We start from the raw sequence: 17,414 nt of genomic DNA, 5'->3' as shown, positions 1-17,414 counted from the left end.
GCAATCCAGCAGGAGCCTTTTGTTCCTGAAGCTCAGTACATAATGTGAAGCTTCTTAAACATTAATAATGGGTCATTCTTTTTGCTCTTGTTTTTTTGTGCCAGTTGGTAACATCATCTGTTAATGGTGAACATTAAATGCTTACAAAATTGTAAAGGAATCATTTCTTAACACTGATTTGTGTGACTCAAAGACACTGATGACAATCAAGATATTTTGCATATTTTATTGGTAATGAAAATATTCCTCAAAGACATGAATCCACTTACAACTTGCTTAGCTCCATCGAAAAGGAAATGAAGGTCTTCACTTTCTTCCTACTTGTTCAGTAGATTGAATATTTACCTCATCTCTAAGATAAATTATTTGTCAATAGAATTACTTTATTAAAGTTTGACAGGGCTTGACATGCTTCAAAGATCACAGACCCAGAGGGGTGACAAAATTTGGGAGGAAGGGTGTGCTACTGCAGGACGTCCGAGATAAAAAGAAATGAACAAAGCCAGCTCAGCACAGCTCAGCAATAATACAATAATAAACACTGAAGGCCACCAGGCTGCCCAGGATAAGAAGCCAGCTCAGCACAACTCAGTAATAGTAGAGCAGTAAGCACTGAATATATACTAGATAAGTGGAATATATCAAGATGAACAACATATAAATAGTGGTCATAATTTCTGCTTGGTGTGCTGGCTTTGTGGATTTACCTAGCACCCATCTTTGCACAAATATTTAAATAAACAAACACCTTGGCTCTGTGTGATTGCCTTACTGCACACAGGGTGATGAATACTGATTTTTGGAACAATATACCCACAAAGAAGTTAATTATGTCACCAGAAGTAACATTCTCTTAAAGACTGCTTTATGTTCTTATGGAGTAGAAGAAATTAAATAGAAGACTAACAAAGAGCCTAAAGAAGATTTTTAAGAAACAAAAGCATGTAGAATTTGTAAAAAAGCTAGACAAATAATATTTCAGAAACCCTGACTTTGAGTTATAAAATACAGTAGTATTACATTCAATGCATGTATTAAAATTAGAAGAACTCATAAAAAAGTACAATCTGGATCTTGCACATCAGTTTTTCTGTTTGCATTGCTGTGTTAGATAGGCACAATTTTATAGGTTTGTTTTGGTTTTGTTTTTTTTAATGAAGAAAAGAATACAAAAATACACTACTAATAAGGCAAATGTGAAAAATGAAATTAAATCTGATAAATGTCCATTATCAGGTATCTTCTGGGCATAGACCAGAAATTAGTATGACATTGTCCACTCCAATTTCTCCATTTTTACCCTTCCCACGTTCTGATTCAAAAGTGACCTGTCATAAGAAAAGATATGAATTAAGGATGAAAATGTAGTTTATCCAACCATTTAGCAACTCTTAATTAGTTATAATGCTATAAATGGAGAATATTTAATACAACACAAGACTTAATGACTTGAAGCTTTGCCATTTTTAAAGCTTTGGTGCATTATTTGAACTAGATTTAAAATCCTCTGCCACAGATTTACAACACCAGGTGGATTAATTTAATAAGATTACTTTCTTTTATTGTAAAAAAAAAAGGCAAATGGACTGAAATCCTTTATAATAATATAGTTTTAGCACAGCATGTGAAGCTCATGCATTTCATTTATCGAAGACATTACAACTCTTCATTTCTGATCTATTTGGATCCTCGGGTTTTGAGTGTATATTCTACATATATTTACATTCTCTCACATGTACTGAGTATAGTATGTACAGTATATATAAAGAGGAGGATTATTTGTATTAATAGGATGTCTGGGTTTTTTATTTTATAGTCTGATTCTCATTTATTTAAGGACTTTTCTACATCATTCCAGCTGTGCAAAGGACCTTGAAAAGGGCTTGTATTTCCTTTATGTTCACTGTATTCAATTATACAGTAGAAGCTTTTACACTGAAAATGTTCCATCACACCAATGGAAAGCAGGCCTAGAATCTCGAGGAGAAACTGGCTGCAGTCCTGATTGAGGCAGTTTTCAGGCACAGTGTTCCCTGTTGGTATGCCCTGCTCCTAAAGTGATGGCTCCCCTTTGATTATACATGATGTCTCCTTTTGCTCTAATGGTCTAGTTTAGTGTGCTTTGACAGCATCCTCTTCTATGAAATGAGAAAATTTCATTTTTCCAGGCATGTATGTATGCTTCTGTTGCATGGGATGTTAAGGGCAGATTTTGATTACTTGTGTTAATTCATGATGTCATGCAGTATTTTTACAAAACAACAGCATTACTGGCATCAGTGTTCTAACCAATTGGGGTGATTCAGTTCTGAAATTACAATCAGGTGATAACTTTTATGCCCCTTAAAATGTGGGCTCCTGTTTCTCACTTCAGATAAGCCTTTTGATTGCTGATGCCTATAAAACAGTTGGTGGAACACTTGAGGATTAGGAAATTAAACTGGCGTGTCGGTTATGGTAATTGGCTTATAAATTGTGTTATACTTACACTGTTGGTTGTTTCAGCCCCCTGAAATATCTCTATTTTTCCAGTTCTCCACTTTTCATCTTTTCCTTTGCTCTCTTCCCAGACAGGAGCAGTTTTTTTGTTTGCCAGGAACACTCGAAGCTTTCCCACTTTCTCCCCAGCAAGCCGGTAACTGAAAACCAAGCAGTAGCTGCTCTTCGGTTTGAGGTCAGTGAGGAGAAGTTTTAGACGCCCTATATCATTCTTGTGCCCCACAAAAGCTGGAACTGCCATGTAGTAGCCATCACCTTGTAAAAAGAAAATTTTTAAGAAATCATCTTTACTGCACTTGTGTTATTTATTAGCAATTTGAATACATGTTTGCTAAGAAAATAAGAAGCTGGAGCTGGTTTACTTGAATAATTTAAAGACACACTGGAGAAAAGCAGCAGGGAGTGTACTTAGCAAGGAATAAACTTGTACTGTTGGAAGTCAGATCAGTTTACAGAGGAGATGAGTTCATATTTCACTGGCAATTACTGACATTCTTCCTTACACTATCTTTCAAAGGAAAAACCATCTGTTTTTCAAATGCAACAGTCTGAAACATGCTGCTGTGCCTCTGTGGTCAGATTATTTCAATACTTGAGCTAGCTCAATATTCTCTCCATTGTCCTCTGCATTGATAACAAATTCACAGGGGAACTGACAGCTTATTTCCCAAGTCCTGAAAGACCAATGAAGTGACAGACACAAAGTCTTAAAGGAATAAAACATCTGGGGCCATAAATTAAGTCATAATCAGCAGATGTAAGTTCAGGGAGACAGGATAAGGCCAGGGTAAGGTTTTTCTGGAAGTGACAGCACAGAGAAGGGACTTAGGGAATTATATGGAGCAGGAGAGGAAGGATTAGTGAAGAAATACTAACATGGAAAAACTCTGAGAGAAAAGTGAGAGAATGTGCATGTGGGAAATGGTGTAAACAGCCTGCAGGATCTGTAGGATCCACTGGTCACTACTGCAGCAACTTCTGCAACATTTCTGTGTCACAGGGAAAGAGACATTCTTCCAAACAAACTCACCCAGCCCCACCTTTTGATGTACACCCACTCAGCAGCAGTCCCACACTGCTCTCATGGAGCTCCTTCTCAGGTTTTAGCAGTCTCATGTATTGCTTGTTCTTGAATAGGCCCCTTGCCCTTGGCTTATTCTGAGTTTGTCTTGCAGAGTTTGAGATTTCTGAGCAGTTACCCCAGTGATATTTAAGCCATGTGGGTGACTACATTGCCACATCCATCTAAATGACAATGTGTGGTTAAATGTCCTACCAATCTTGGAGAGACACAACATGTAGCTGATAAGGTTTCCATTGCCTTGTAGTTTGCAATTCTGAACAGTTATGTTCTAATAATTTTTCTTACATTTTGATTTTTTTGTGTTGAAATATGTTGCTGATTACTATTTGCTATTAGACATTTCAAAGAAACAATATCCACTTCTAGCATTCTCTGCCTCCTTTCTTCTTTTAAAAGAAAACCCACTGACGGAAAAGAAAAATCCTGGATTATATTTCATCCCCCACCCACTTTTTTTGGAAGGGGTAACCCATCAAATCTAAAGCTATCTAGATGGAACATATTTAAATACCTCTATCTCGATCAGCAGGATTCCAGTCAAAGTCATCATCAGCATCTTGTTTCCAGTCACACACTCCTCGACTGAAGCTGCAATCAACTGAAAAAAAAGGCAGAGATAACAGGAGCACTATATCCCAAGTACTGTTAAAATATTTTGCTCTTTATTCATACAGTTATGAATGTACAGATCATTCTAAAATTATAATCTGAATTCAGACAGTCTTGACCTAGATGAAACTGCAAAAAAGCAAAATATTAGAATTTATGTAGCAATTCTTTCTTTAGCTCAGTGTCTTTTTACTTGCATCTGCACATGATTTTATATGCTGTGACATCTGTATGTTGAGTATCTGCAAATCCCTAAGTATAGGTGGAGCTGTTAATGTTGAACTCTAGCATCAGGAATTGTTTGAGTTCTGCCAGCTTTAAAGCTCTCCATTCTCCATTTGTTACACTGCTGTAGTTGCAATCAGCTCAAGTTCTAGTTCTATCCATTGAGAGAAACTGGCATCCCATGAGAAGAATCCCTTACACCAGCACCTGATACTCCAACTACATGAAGCTGGGAATAGCCCAGATGAGTTGACCTTTAGAGCACACTGAGAAGGGTGTCAGCCAGAGCACACCACAACCTTCATGACTGTGCAGATGAAAAGCATTTCCCAACAAAGGAGCACTGTGCAATGCAAACATGACAGATCAGATTAAGAGTAATACGTCAGCCATCTGAATTTCCTCAGAAAGAAGCATCCTTCTTATTATTTTAATGAATTTTATCATGAGACAGAGACATGAAGTACATGGCATTTAGAGAGCTTTGGTGAATAAATCATTTTTTTCTGAGATTACTGTTTTCTAAACTGGAAAAAAATGTCAGCCAGCACATCTGTCTATTTTGTTTGTTTAAGATTATTGTGTGCTATGCAACATTTTCATTTTCTAAACAATAGAAGCTACTTTATTTTTTCATGACAAGTGAAATTCAATTGCAAGTCAAGTTCTAATGTGGGGGAAACTTTCTATGCATGTGTTATAAACAGTAAAAGTATGCTTGGAAAAGGACACGTTGGAACTGGTAGCATAGTTTGGTCACATACTGTCTCTAACATGTTCGCAAAATCTTTGGTTTATGTTAAGGGCTTATAAACTGGTTCTGACTTGGCTAACACAGGTTGTCACAAAAAGATAAAATACACAGGAAAATAAATACTGTATGATAAAAATAAGCCACCTTCTTGCTCTGGTCTCGACACTGGAATTTTCCTCTGTGACAGGTGAGGGCCAAAGGCAGCTGCTTCTTTTATCTTGGGAACTAGGGAAAACAACTTGTCAAGTATTGAGTCATCACAGGAACAGAAAATGGAACTTTATTCCTTTATACCAGTTGACATCATTTATTTAAATAAGTCAATATATGTATTTTCCACTGTACCACCAAACCTCTCTTCCTAACTGGAGTCAGATACTCTGAATTTTAAAAATTTGCTTAAACTGCTGTTTTCCACAGCACTGAGCCTTCTAACCTATAAGCACTGGAGCTACAGCTCCATTGAATTGCAGATTCACAAGGTCAGAAAATGATCTTTCTTTAGTGGGCAGATCTGCTTTCTTTTCAGCAGAGACAGTGATGTGGCAGCAGTTTGCCAACAGCAGCCTCAAAAAATGGATGTCAGAGACTTTGTGAAGGCCATAAACATTAGGGCATCAAAACCCCACAGGTCTGTATTCAGGGCAGTGATAGCTAGTGCTGCTGTAACAGAAGCCCCAGGAAGTCACACTTATTTTTCTGGAGTCCCACTCTAAGCTAGGGTGCATGTTCTGCATTCCTGATCAGCTCTGCTATCTGCCCTTCCCCTTCCTCACCCTCCCTGTTACAGCTGGTAAGCACACACTGATGCTCTGGTAACCTCCCTGAGCAAGTTATTTTGTGGAAATTGGTTGATGTGTCTTGTGCCAAACTGGAAGAGTTGGTAAAGCAGCACCAATGAACGTTAAGGGTGTTCTCTGAGATACTGGCCTGAAAGAGGTGGTTACTCAAGAAGCATTATTCTCAGCCTCAGAGACCAAGGGAGTCCTCTCCTGTCTTGTGAGATAGAGGATTACATATTCTTGTTTATACTAAGTAATGTTTAAGTCTTTTAAAAATATATGATTAAGTTTGTTTTGTATTATTTTAAGTCTCAACTTCTTTATGCATACCTTGTGTAAGTAATTAATCACACATGAGATAAGGGAAATATCTGCTTTCTCTTTCACACCATTTGCAAGCACATAAGCAGATGATACCTGTGATATATTCATGGACACCTTTGAAAACAGGAGGAGCTTAAAAGTGCAATTTTAGAGGAGTGAGGGAGAAGCCTTTGGATTACTACTTAGAGAATGTATTAATGGAAAGCCTGGAACAACTTGAAGTTTACTTTTCAGCCACACCCAGAGGACAGCTGTGCTAAGAAAAGCTCAGACTTTCTCAACAATACCAAATGATAGGAGCTATGGAAATTAATTTTCCCTGCTCAGCATTGTATCATATATGCAAATGCCAAATATTTTAAAAGACATTACTTTCACGGATGCACATTTGTTCAGAGGGGAGGTTTTTTCCCATGAGCTTGACTGAGATAGGGCTTTCCATTTAAATACTCCAACATGCTCACATATACTCAGTTTTAAGAATATAGTTAGAAGCCACTGCAATCCAGAGCCTCCCAGCTCTGCCATACACTTAATCTTTCTTCTCCATCAAAACTGTCCAAAATTGCTCTGTGTACACCAGTGAAAACACACACTAACAAAGAGGCCTCTGAGGCACTTCCAGAAGTGCTGAATGAGGAAGACTCATGGAATCTTATGAGCTTTCTGATAAATTGCCAGGGCATGTCCTCTCTTGTTGTCCTTGTAGCTTTCCCCTAACCCAGAGCATTGCTTAGATCACCTGGATAATATTCATACTTAAGGCAAGGATTAATATGCATATTTCTCCAAATTAATTTTTGTTTCCATATACACACTTAGGAATAGGCACATCCAGATTAGGTGTTAACTTTACTCTCAAGCCATAAACTTGGCCTTATGGATCAGGCTGTGAAAACCCTTGCCAAAATGAAGACAGCTATTAAAATATGTTCAGTTCTGGAAAGAGTGGAGTGATTTAACAGAAGGCAACAGCTGCCAGAATGATTTATTTGTCAAGTTATTGAATTACACTTGAATTCACTTGAGAGAGATACATGCAGGTGTAACCATGTGCTATCAAGCAAAGAACTGTCATGGACAGAAAAAGAGTCCAGTTTTGTTTCCAAATCTATTTTTGTTTTCAGTCAGGCATTACAATCGTGTTTTGCACTCACTGAAAGATATCAGCTGCATTTTATGAGGAACTGCAAGCTTCAGCTTACAGAAAGGTTTCAAAGAAACCTTACTGCTTGAAAAGTGCCTACATTTTACATCAGACCATCCTCACACATAGCCATGATCCAAAGTTTACTCCCTCATAAGTAATAGGCAGGAGTCAGAACTACTCTTTTTAGCTCTTCTGCTGTCAAGTAGTCTTGTAGAAAGGTAGGTCCCATCTCATGTTCCCCCCAAAAAAGGACTCTCACCAACAAAAGCACACATATGTCCCACTCTAGGCACAGCAGAGTCCATCCTTCTCTCTCTACTGCAGATGCCCTCTCATCTACTTGTGCAGCAATAGCTAATATGTAATCCCTGTGTACAAACCCTTCATATCATATCATGGTGCCACACATTCTTAACCACTGATGTCATCAAGCCCATTTAAAAAAAAAACCAAAACCCAGAAAACACAGTGGGTTTTTCTGTAAAACTGTAAAAAATCAAGCAGAATATAAGATGTAGTAAATTCTAAGATGAGCTTCCTACATAGATGGTATACCACTAGGTAGGACTCACAGGAACATCCCATTTCTCTGCTACCACATCTTGCTCTGAAAGAATTACATTTGCAAGAAGTCTATGAGCTGAGCTGTGGTCTGAGCATTAATAGCTCAGAGTGGTGTAATCACCAGAAAAGACTGAGAGCAAACATCATGATTATAACTGAGGGAGTTCTCTTTTTCAGCTTCAAGAGCTGTGAAGCCATAAGGGGTGCAGTCCATTTTTAGTATTGCCAAATACTAATGCCTCCTTATCATGCTTGATGCTACCAAAGGAAGTATCTCTGTGTGCTGGCTACATGGTACTACAGGAGTGTGAAGCATGATGTGAATTTCATAAACTGATGAAGTATAGAATATAGAATTTAGTTGCAGCTGGCAATACCATTCTGAACTGCCAGTGGTAGCCAAAAAGTACTCAAATGTCAGAAACTGTCAGAATTAATGTTGTGCTTAATTATTTCAGTGGAGCTTGAATGTAGCATCTCTGCAATCCTTGCTTATATAACCAAGTACTTTGGTCCAGCTCTCTGTATCTTCTCCCATATACAGGAAAGGCACTTTTCATGTAATAAAGAGCTTTCCAATACTATGGTTTATTATAATTTTTATTAAAATATTTAATAATAATGAATAAATTATTAATGATGGATAATCAATTATCATCAATAATTATATTATATATTCCTATTTATTAAACTGCATCTTTCACAACAGGAAGGACAGATCCTTCCTTCATATTGGACAAGACAAGAATCCCATGGAAAATAGTAATTTGAAGTCATTTCAGACTGTATCATAAGATACAAAAATATAAGAAAAAAAGTTTTCTATGATGACCTTAATTTTGACATTTCTTATATGTTGTGGGCTTCACTTTGCTGTCTTTAACTATTGTGTGGTTGTTTTAAAAACTGGTAAATAGCAATTCTCATGAAGGTCCAGTATTTTTTTGGTTGAGCCTATTTTAATAATTTCCATCTCTATATAATATTTCCTTTTTTCCTACAATATTTTTCTATGGCTTCCTATCTATTTATTATGTAGTAAAACAACTATGATAAATAATACATCAATTTAAAGAGACTCTTCTATTTTTCCTAATTAACTACTCTTCCCAGAAGACAAACAATACCAATATTAATAATACAAAAGGCAGATGCTTTGTGAATACTTGAGAGGATTATATGGAGGAGTTTAATGTTGTAGTAAAGGAATCTGCTGAATAGGCATGAGCAAAGAAAGGAAAAAATGTACAAATTTATGAGCTGTATATTTGAGCTAATGATGTTCTCTGAAGGATCACTCAATATCATTAAAATTAAAAGTTTTTAAAGCCAAATGTTCAAGCAATTAAATGCCTGAATCATGACTGAATTTTTATGATAACAAGGATCAAGTACAGCACGTGGAAATTTAAAACGAAAGAAAACACAGTTAAGCAATGTATCCTGAAATGAAAATGAAAATGGCACAGTGGTTTAAGTCCTTGAATCACAGCTGGTATCAAACATGAAAGCCCCAGATAACACAGAGTTCACAAACTTAATGAAACTACATCTTGGGCATGCTGCTATCTCTGCATGAAGCAGCACAACAACTTTCTGCCAGAATCCCCTAGTAAAAGAAAATATCTCTAACAAATTCAGTATATTAATCTCTTAGCTACATAAGGGAAAATTCCAACCAGATATGACTGGAACAAAGGCAGTACAGGCAAAATACAGATGAACCACAATGCTTTAATATTTTCAAGCAGTAATATTCATTGCTGTCATCTGCAGTGGTAATTTTCATTTTTGTAGAAACAAAAATTACCCTTCACAATTGCATCAGGTCATGTAGCCCAGTACAGGAGAGCCAGTTCCCTTTGTCTCACCAGGCAGAGACAGCAAAGCCCTTCGTCCTTTTAACCAAAACCCAGGGTTGACCCTACCTGACCTGTCCAAGCAGGCCAGAAAAGACACCTGTTGAGAGGTCTGAGATCCATCCATCCATCCATCCATCCATCCATCCATCCATCCATCCATCCATCCATCCATCCATCCATCCATCCATCCATCCATCCATCCATCCCTGCCTCCCTCCCAGAAAAGCAGAAGAGAATAGAAGGATTGACTTGGGTTTTGTTCTTTTAGGTTTGTTGCTTTTTTTTTTTTAAATAGGCCTCAAAATTGAGGAATCAGAAAAGGCCATAGTCCTTTATGGCACAAATAATAAGAGTATTTTTAATAAATATTTAATTTATTATTTAATATAAATAATAATGGACCCTATAGTACTATGCTCCTAAAAGTGATAGATCAGCAATATTCCTGCAATTCTGTTAAGAATAGAATAGAAGCTTTTAATCCTACAGAAATTGCAACTGCAGGAGAATATACTCTGGCCAAGGGTAAAGCTCCCTTCAGGTTCCACAAGCATTTTGTTAGTAATTAGTGAATCTTTTTGTGTCTCTCCCAGTCTAATGACATTCAGCCCAGCCACTCTCTTGGCATACACAAGCTCCCCATTAGTTTACCTTGATGAAGAAACCTAAGTACCTGAGAGCCCAATCTTAACAAACATCAACATATATATTGCAACCATCCTCTGCTCACTTTCTCCACAGTTTCTGTAAAATTATGGCCAGCTTTGGATTAATTAGCATAACTGGGAAGAGTTATGTCCTTCTTCAGGATAGTATTTTGGCATAAATGTGTGTGAAACACAATTCTCTAAATATAAAAGTATGGCCACCAGAAAACCTGTTTTATTGCTTCTTGTGAGAACAGAGGCAAGTCATTTAATCTGTTGCTCTGAGACTCTCAAATGTATTTGGCAGTACCAGCATGGCAAGGCTGAACCCCAAGGGTAGTTTGCCATATAGTGAAAACTTCTACCCCAATTCTGCATCAGCTCCTGTACCTGCTACCTCTTTTAGGTAAGTAATTTATAAAGGGATCCTCAGAAGATGGAAGGAACACTTCTTTAGAGGAAGTGGCATGTGCTAGTCAGGAGTGAAAGGCTGAATAAAGACAGCCTGGGGATTAGGTGTGGCTGGCCAGAGGGAGAGTGCTGTCCTAAGTACAGAATCCTCCACTTGGGAGGCATGGCACCATTAGTCAGAAATTTGTCACCATTTTATCTGGTTAAAAGCTGACAAACAGAAGTCTGTTTTTTGCATGCAGCTTGGTAGAAGATGTTTAGATTTTTTAGAAAAATTACTGATTCCTGAATTGACTTTATGTGTTTATAGCACCAGAGAGAAATCCAAGCATCTTCCAGGATGCTGGTCTACACTCACTATTTTCTAAACTACTTTGAAATGCTTGTTTGAAAACACAGAATGAATCACAGAATCATGTAGGTTGGAAGAGCCATTTTTAGGTTACCTAATCTAACTTCCTGATCAGGGTATTGCTCAATGCCCCGTTCAGTTATATTATCTGCAAGTCATAATATCTGCAAAGTTAGGCACTTCACAACCTCTCTGCATACCCATCACAAATTCTGTCCACCTTCATGGTGAAATAATCTTTTCATTATATCTAATGAGAATTTTTTTTTTGTTCCAACTTGTATTCATCACTTCCTGTCCCATTGCTGTATATTTTCAAGAAAAGTCTGTCCATTCCTTCCCTGTAACATTCCATTAAATAGGTGAAGACATCACTAAGATCTCTTCTTAGCCCTCCCCATTCAAAGCTGAAAAAAAAGTTATCTTAGCCTCTCCTCATGGTCTCCCTGGCAGAGCACTGCTAGATTCATGTCAGTGTGGCCCATTCCCATTTGTCTTGTAATGGGATGTGCAAAACTTGCCTTTTACTGCAAAGCATCTTCCTAGCAGTCATCCCAAATCCATAATGGAGCACGAAGCTTTTCTTTCCCTTTCCATCTGCTTTTGTTGAACTTTATCTTGTTCTTGTCAGTCTACCTCCACAGCCTGGCCAGAGCCCTTGGACAGCAGTGCTCCCTTCAGTGAATGGGTCATTCTCCCCATGTTGGTATTGTCAGCAAACTTGAAACATGCCATTAGCACTCACTGGTAATATTTGCAGGAAGGGAGGAGATTGGTAAGCAAAGCCCTGACTTTGTTCTGTTCATCAGCTCCCTAGCATAATCTAAGGAAGCAATATTAGTCTATATCCTTATCTTAAACTGAAACAGGCCAATTACCACTGAAAACAAAAAAAGAGCAATTTTAGGACCATGCCTTTGGCAAAGAATTTTGTATTCTCAAATGTATTACGTGAATAATTACATTTTTTCTTGGTTGCCTTACAGAATTACAATTTTACAGACCAATTTTTTCCAGAGGACTTTAAAATTGTTAATGAATAATTAATAATTAATCATAATAATAATGAATAATTATTAATTAATAATTAATGCTAACGTTTTCATTTTTATTATTATAATTTTAATTGCTGTGGGATAGTATTTATTATTTTTCTATACTTTAGAAAAAGAAAATATAATGAATGAACAATTGACTGTGTTTTTCATTGTAATTACTTTTGCTGCTACTTTGAAGAATGTTTGACTGAGACAATTGTACTACAAAAGAGTTATAATAATAGAATTACTTGGGTTGGAAGAGACATTAAAGATCAACTATTCCAATATGCTGTACAATTTCTTGCTGTGTTTTTCAAAAGCATTAACTAGAACCTAACCATCCTGTGATTCTATGATTCATTTTCTACAAGTAAATTCTGAAAAAGTGCAATGTTTTGTGATTATTTTTTAGTGTTTATACATATTTACATTGAAGCCAGAAATTTTTAAAAATAAAGAAACTTACAAAAGACATCCCCTCTAAGGCTTCGCTCATCAATTTGATTTTCAAAATCTTCCTTCTGCTCTTCATCTGAGTCTTCTGCCTCCTCCTCTGCAGCAGCTGCTGTTCCTTCCTCTTCTTCACTGTAGCTCCCACCAAGATCAACACCACCTTCATAGTCCAGCAACTGCAAGTGGGTCTTAGAGGGTGGTGTCACAGCTGCTTCTGGGATTGCATTCTTGATTGTTTTATGCTTTTTCACACTGCTTTTATGGGCAAGAAGTTTCTTAATTGTGTCCTTAGATGTTCCAGGGCTTCTTGCAATTTCCTTCACTGACTTTTCAGGGATAACTAGAACCAAGAAGAAAATAGAAAGTATTCATCTAAGGGATGTCCAGCAATGACAATGTTTTTAAATGGGACCATGGTGTCCTTTACAAGGTCTAGAGACACAGGGAATTAAATTCTTTACTATGAGATATAAGTTCAGTTCTACACAGAGCCAAGGACACATGCACACGTTCAGCTGTGTTGTATGGACAGCTCTATCTGAGTTACAGTGAAAAGACAATAGCAGTCCTGTTTAACGACCTCTTTGGACTCCTGTGTAACACAGGAGTAACACAGGCCACACAGCTCCTTACTTAACTTATTTTTACACAGGAGCTCAGGCAAAAAACCAAAAATCCTTCTTCAATTTTTCGACTAAAATTGTCCATGGAGTTGGAATCCCCTCCACAACAACAGCAGCCTAATAATAATGAGCATTTCTCTTGGCTATCTTTTGTGAACTTCTCCGGTCTAATTTTCCTTCCATGGAGGATATTTTGAGAAGACATACATCAAGCTGCACCATCAGATTTCTTCTAGCTCTTATTTACTTCTAAGGCATAAATACCAAAATTCAGAGAAGCATCCAAGAATGCCAATTGTTACCATCTTGCAATCCCAAGATAGACTAGAACATAAATGTAACATTTCCTGAGAATTTACCATTCTATGATTCCTCTGGATGTGAAATACTGTATCTTGTCATTTTGGATAAAGAGGTGCTATTTTAATTATTCTGGAATTATCCATTTGGATGCTACTATCAAATGTTGTACACAACCATGTCATAAAATACTGTTTGAGTCCTTTATGTGAACTACCTAGGAAACAATTAAAGCTGAGCAGTTTCAGTGTGCTATAAAAAAGCTCTTTCAAAAAGAGACACTGTTTTTATCAGTGTATCAGAATAGCCTCATACACTGTCTCCCATCTTTGATTCTCAATCAGTATTGATGCTGCAGTACCTACAGACTTTTAGGATCAAAAATGATGGTGGAAGACAGCTATTTTTATTTCCCTCTGCTTCTGCTGTCTAATGATTATATATTGTCAGGGCAAGAATATATTCTTATTTTGCTCCTGACTTTGTTTAATGAAAATTTTATAATAGTACTTTGAAACAGATGGACTGGACTTGGAACCTTGAGTAGTACTATTTTCTCTGTGCCTCTTTTCATAGAGACACAGCAGAAGAAAAAACACCAGTAAATAAAATAGAACTTCAGTCTAGTAGGAAAAGAGGAAAGTTCCCTGAATTTATATTCATTTCTGGAAAATACAATCCTATCACTGTGAATTAGTCACATTTTTTTTTTATGGCAAATGCAGCTACACGCTATTTAGTATGTCTGGAAAAGAATCAGATTCTTGGTGTGCTCACTGTAGCATTTAGGTGTTTTTGAAATTGCTGTTGGAATAAACAGATACCAATAGAATGAAAGTCAAACTTGAGGATTTGTTCTTCCTTTCTTTTGGATAAAACTTATTGGCTTGCTTGTCGAATACTTGCAAATAAACTCTTTAGTAATAGTCCACTAAGTATCCTCTGGAGGATGATGTCATGAAGGATGTGAGGTTCCCTGGGTCTAAACTCAGAATTCAGCAATAAAAATTAACAGGAAAGTGTAATTCCAAACAAATTTCCTTTTGACTATCAGGAACAAGAAACTTCACACTTTTCATAGAGAGGCTATGGGGATTTTCAAGGCCACAGGACTGACTGCTCAGCAAACCTTACATCTGCTTTTAGTTTCTGCTTTGAAGTTTTCCTCATGAAATGGAAAATTCTTACAGTTAAAATAATAACCTCTGCAGTGTCAGAAAACCAATCTACAGGAGTGACAAAAATAGGGGGATGAAAAAGTATAAATTCCCATGTGCTTGAAGACTCCAATTTGCTGCTGCACTATGAAAATCTCCATGCTCATGGAGACAGAAACTTTAGACACCAAGCATATTTTAGGACACAGCACAGTCTCCTTCCAATCTGCATTCATCTTTAGAGTAGCCAGAGCTGTAGATTTAAGACTTTTTATGTCTAGCCATAATTTGCAGGAGGACTAATGCCATGTAAGGATACACCACCTTAAACTCAGTCTGTTCTTTTGAATCCATGGCCTGTAGACTTGCCTGAAGGAGCAGCTCACCTTCTCTGGTGCTCTGGGGTGCTACACCTGAGATAGTGAGTTTTCAGGACCTTTGCCTGAAGACATGTAGATAAATGCAGGCATGTTGGTCACAAACATTTGTGCACTTATCTGTCCATGTGATGCATTCCTCCCCAGCTCTTTCTTATACCTTTGATCAGGAAGCATGCTGATTAATGCCTCCTGCTCATGCAGTTTCTGTTTATTGCCCTAATATGAAAATATCTCAGTTTTCAAAGGTATTTTCTTTCTTTGAATTAGAGAGAATTAAGGCTAGAAGTAGAAAAACAAAGACAAATGGTGGCTGAGGCTAAAAGTAAAACTCTTCTGTCATTATTTGCTATACAGAATTATAAACCCAGAGAAATGGAATGGTGTAGGATGTCTAATGACCAAGTTGTGAAAGCTGAGTTGAAAAAAATACATAAAGAGCATATGCCAAGCCATTGACTCAGTGCTGCATTGTGTAAAGGGAATAACACGGGATGATGCACGAGAGGGACAGACAAGGGTCTGGTTTCCTTTCACCCTGTGCCTGCAGCTGGTGCTGGCCCTGCCCATACAATGGGGGATGCAGTAGGAGACAGCTTGCTCTGCACTCCAGCAGGCACCCCACTGCTTCCACCTTCACACCTCACAGAGTGTTTAAAAACCTGGTGAGAGACAAGCCTAGGAGACTGGCTTACAAATCCTTTCATAGCTCCCTGTACAGCTTCTCTGTATAAGAGCTGGAGAATTGATGTGGGAGACAGACAACATCTACCACATGTAGGTGGAGTATGTAGATGTGAATAAAGATTAGATCAGCATTACATACTTCCAGAAATCATTCTAAAAGTCATCAACCTCTTTTAGATACTCTTAAAAGAGTCTGAAAGCTTTTGTAGATAGGTTAAAAGACAGATTGTGGGCTATTATTTTCTTCTAAGCACCATGGAACATCATCTAACAATATGTCTTGCTACCCTATTTAATTTCTAAAATTTTTACTGTCTTGTTTAGGGAAGGATACTTTGAGAAATCAGAGCAAGTTTGTCACACTGGACTATGCTTCAACACATGACTACACCAGCCAGCAAGGTGTAGGAATCTAGTAGGAATCCAGTAGGCTTTTATCACCATGCATTTCCTAAGTGCTACTCACTGGAGAATGACAGCAGTATTTGACTTTATACTGAATTAAATTATAAGAATATCACCAGCAATATGTCCACAATAGTTTTTGAAGCTTTGAAACTTTATTATGTCAAATGAAACCCTTTTTAGGATTGGCAAGTTAATAAGAAAGCAAAATAATATGTATAAGGTCTAAGGGTTACCCTATCAGCAAAAAATTAAGAAGTAATACAAGAGGCAGAGGGAGAGCTGGCAGGATTTTTTATTGACACTTAGATACCCAGCAAAGCATAATGAAGAAGAGTAACCTCTGCCTCTAGCTGGACAATTAACAAGAGTGTCATTGTTGAGCTCCTTAGAGTGGTACCTGTAGACTCAAAGATAGTAATCCTTTTTCCTGTTATTTTGTGGGACCAAAAAAGCGAATAGAAAATAGGTTATTTTCTTTTTTCCCCCCAGGAGTCTTAATTGCTTATGGAACCTTGTAAGACTCTATTCTTAAATAAAATAGAAGCTGAAATACACATAGAAGCATGTGGCAGGGGAAATGTGGGTTTTCAATGCACAATAGGAAATCAGGAAACACATGAACCTGCAACAGATTGCAGCAAGATAGGGGCCAGATGTGGAAATGAGTAGGACCCTTTTAGAGATTGTTCATATCAATTAATCTCTATGGATTCTCAAACAGCATGTGTGCTACAGACAGCTCAGAAATTGTCTCCAGTGTTTCATACATATAGAAGTGTTAAATGGCAAAAGGGTGCCTTAATAATCACAGGTCATATTCATACCAGCAGCAGCGTTTGCAGCCTGATGTTTCAGCAGCTTTCTCCAAGTTAGTGTACTGACATACAAATTGAATGAAAGAATTTCCATCACCTTCTGTGCAAAGGTGAATTACATATTATGTCACTTATTAGGTTATCTGAAATTAGGTTATTTAAAATAGTTTTCATTTTTCTAAAAAAGCAAATACTGCTTCCGTGGTAGCCAGGTTTTTTTATACTAGAGACAATTGCTATTAAGAACTAATGTCTCTCTGTGAAAACAGGATTCCAGCTCTGTGGGAATAA

The 17,414-nt window shown here is 37.3% G+C and overlaps 1 protein-coding gene across 1 annotated transcript in view; it reads right to left on the bottom strand.

Annotated features, from left to right (window-relative positions):
* Positions 1-211: 211 nt before the first annotated feature.
* EGFL6 (EGF like domain multiple 6) overlaps positions 212-17,414 on the bottom strand; it is a 32,744-nt gene continuing 15,541 nt past the window's right edge. The window contains exons 8-11 of the mRNA XM_033053533.2: positions 12,770-13,096; positions 4,095-4,181; positions 2,489-2,754; positions 212-1,328 (exon numbers count right to left, since the gene is read on the bottom strand). Of these exons, the coding sequence (XP_032909424.1) occupies positions 1,233-1,328; positions 2,489-2,754; positions 4,095-4,181; positions 12,770-13,096 (776 nt within the window). The 3' untranslated portion in view covers positions 212-1,232. The remainder of the gene's footprint in view (positions 1,329-2,488; positions 2,755-4,094; positions 4,182-12,769; positions 13,097-17,414) is intronic.

The sequence above is a fragment of the Catharus ustulatus genome, chromosome 2, assembly GCF_009819885.2.
Source record: "Catharus ustulatus isolate bCatUst1 chromosome 2, bCatUst1.pri.v2, whole genome shotgun sequence".
Taxonomy (NCBI): domain Eukaryota; kingdom Metazoa; phylum Chordata; class Aves; order Passeriformes; family Turdidae; genus Catharus; species Catharus ustulatus.
Note: the sequence above shows the minus strand (reverse complement) of the source record. Positions and strands in the feature narration are given on the sequence as shown.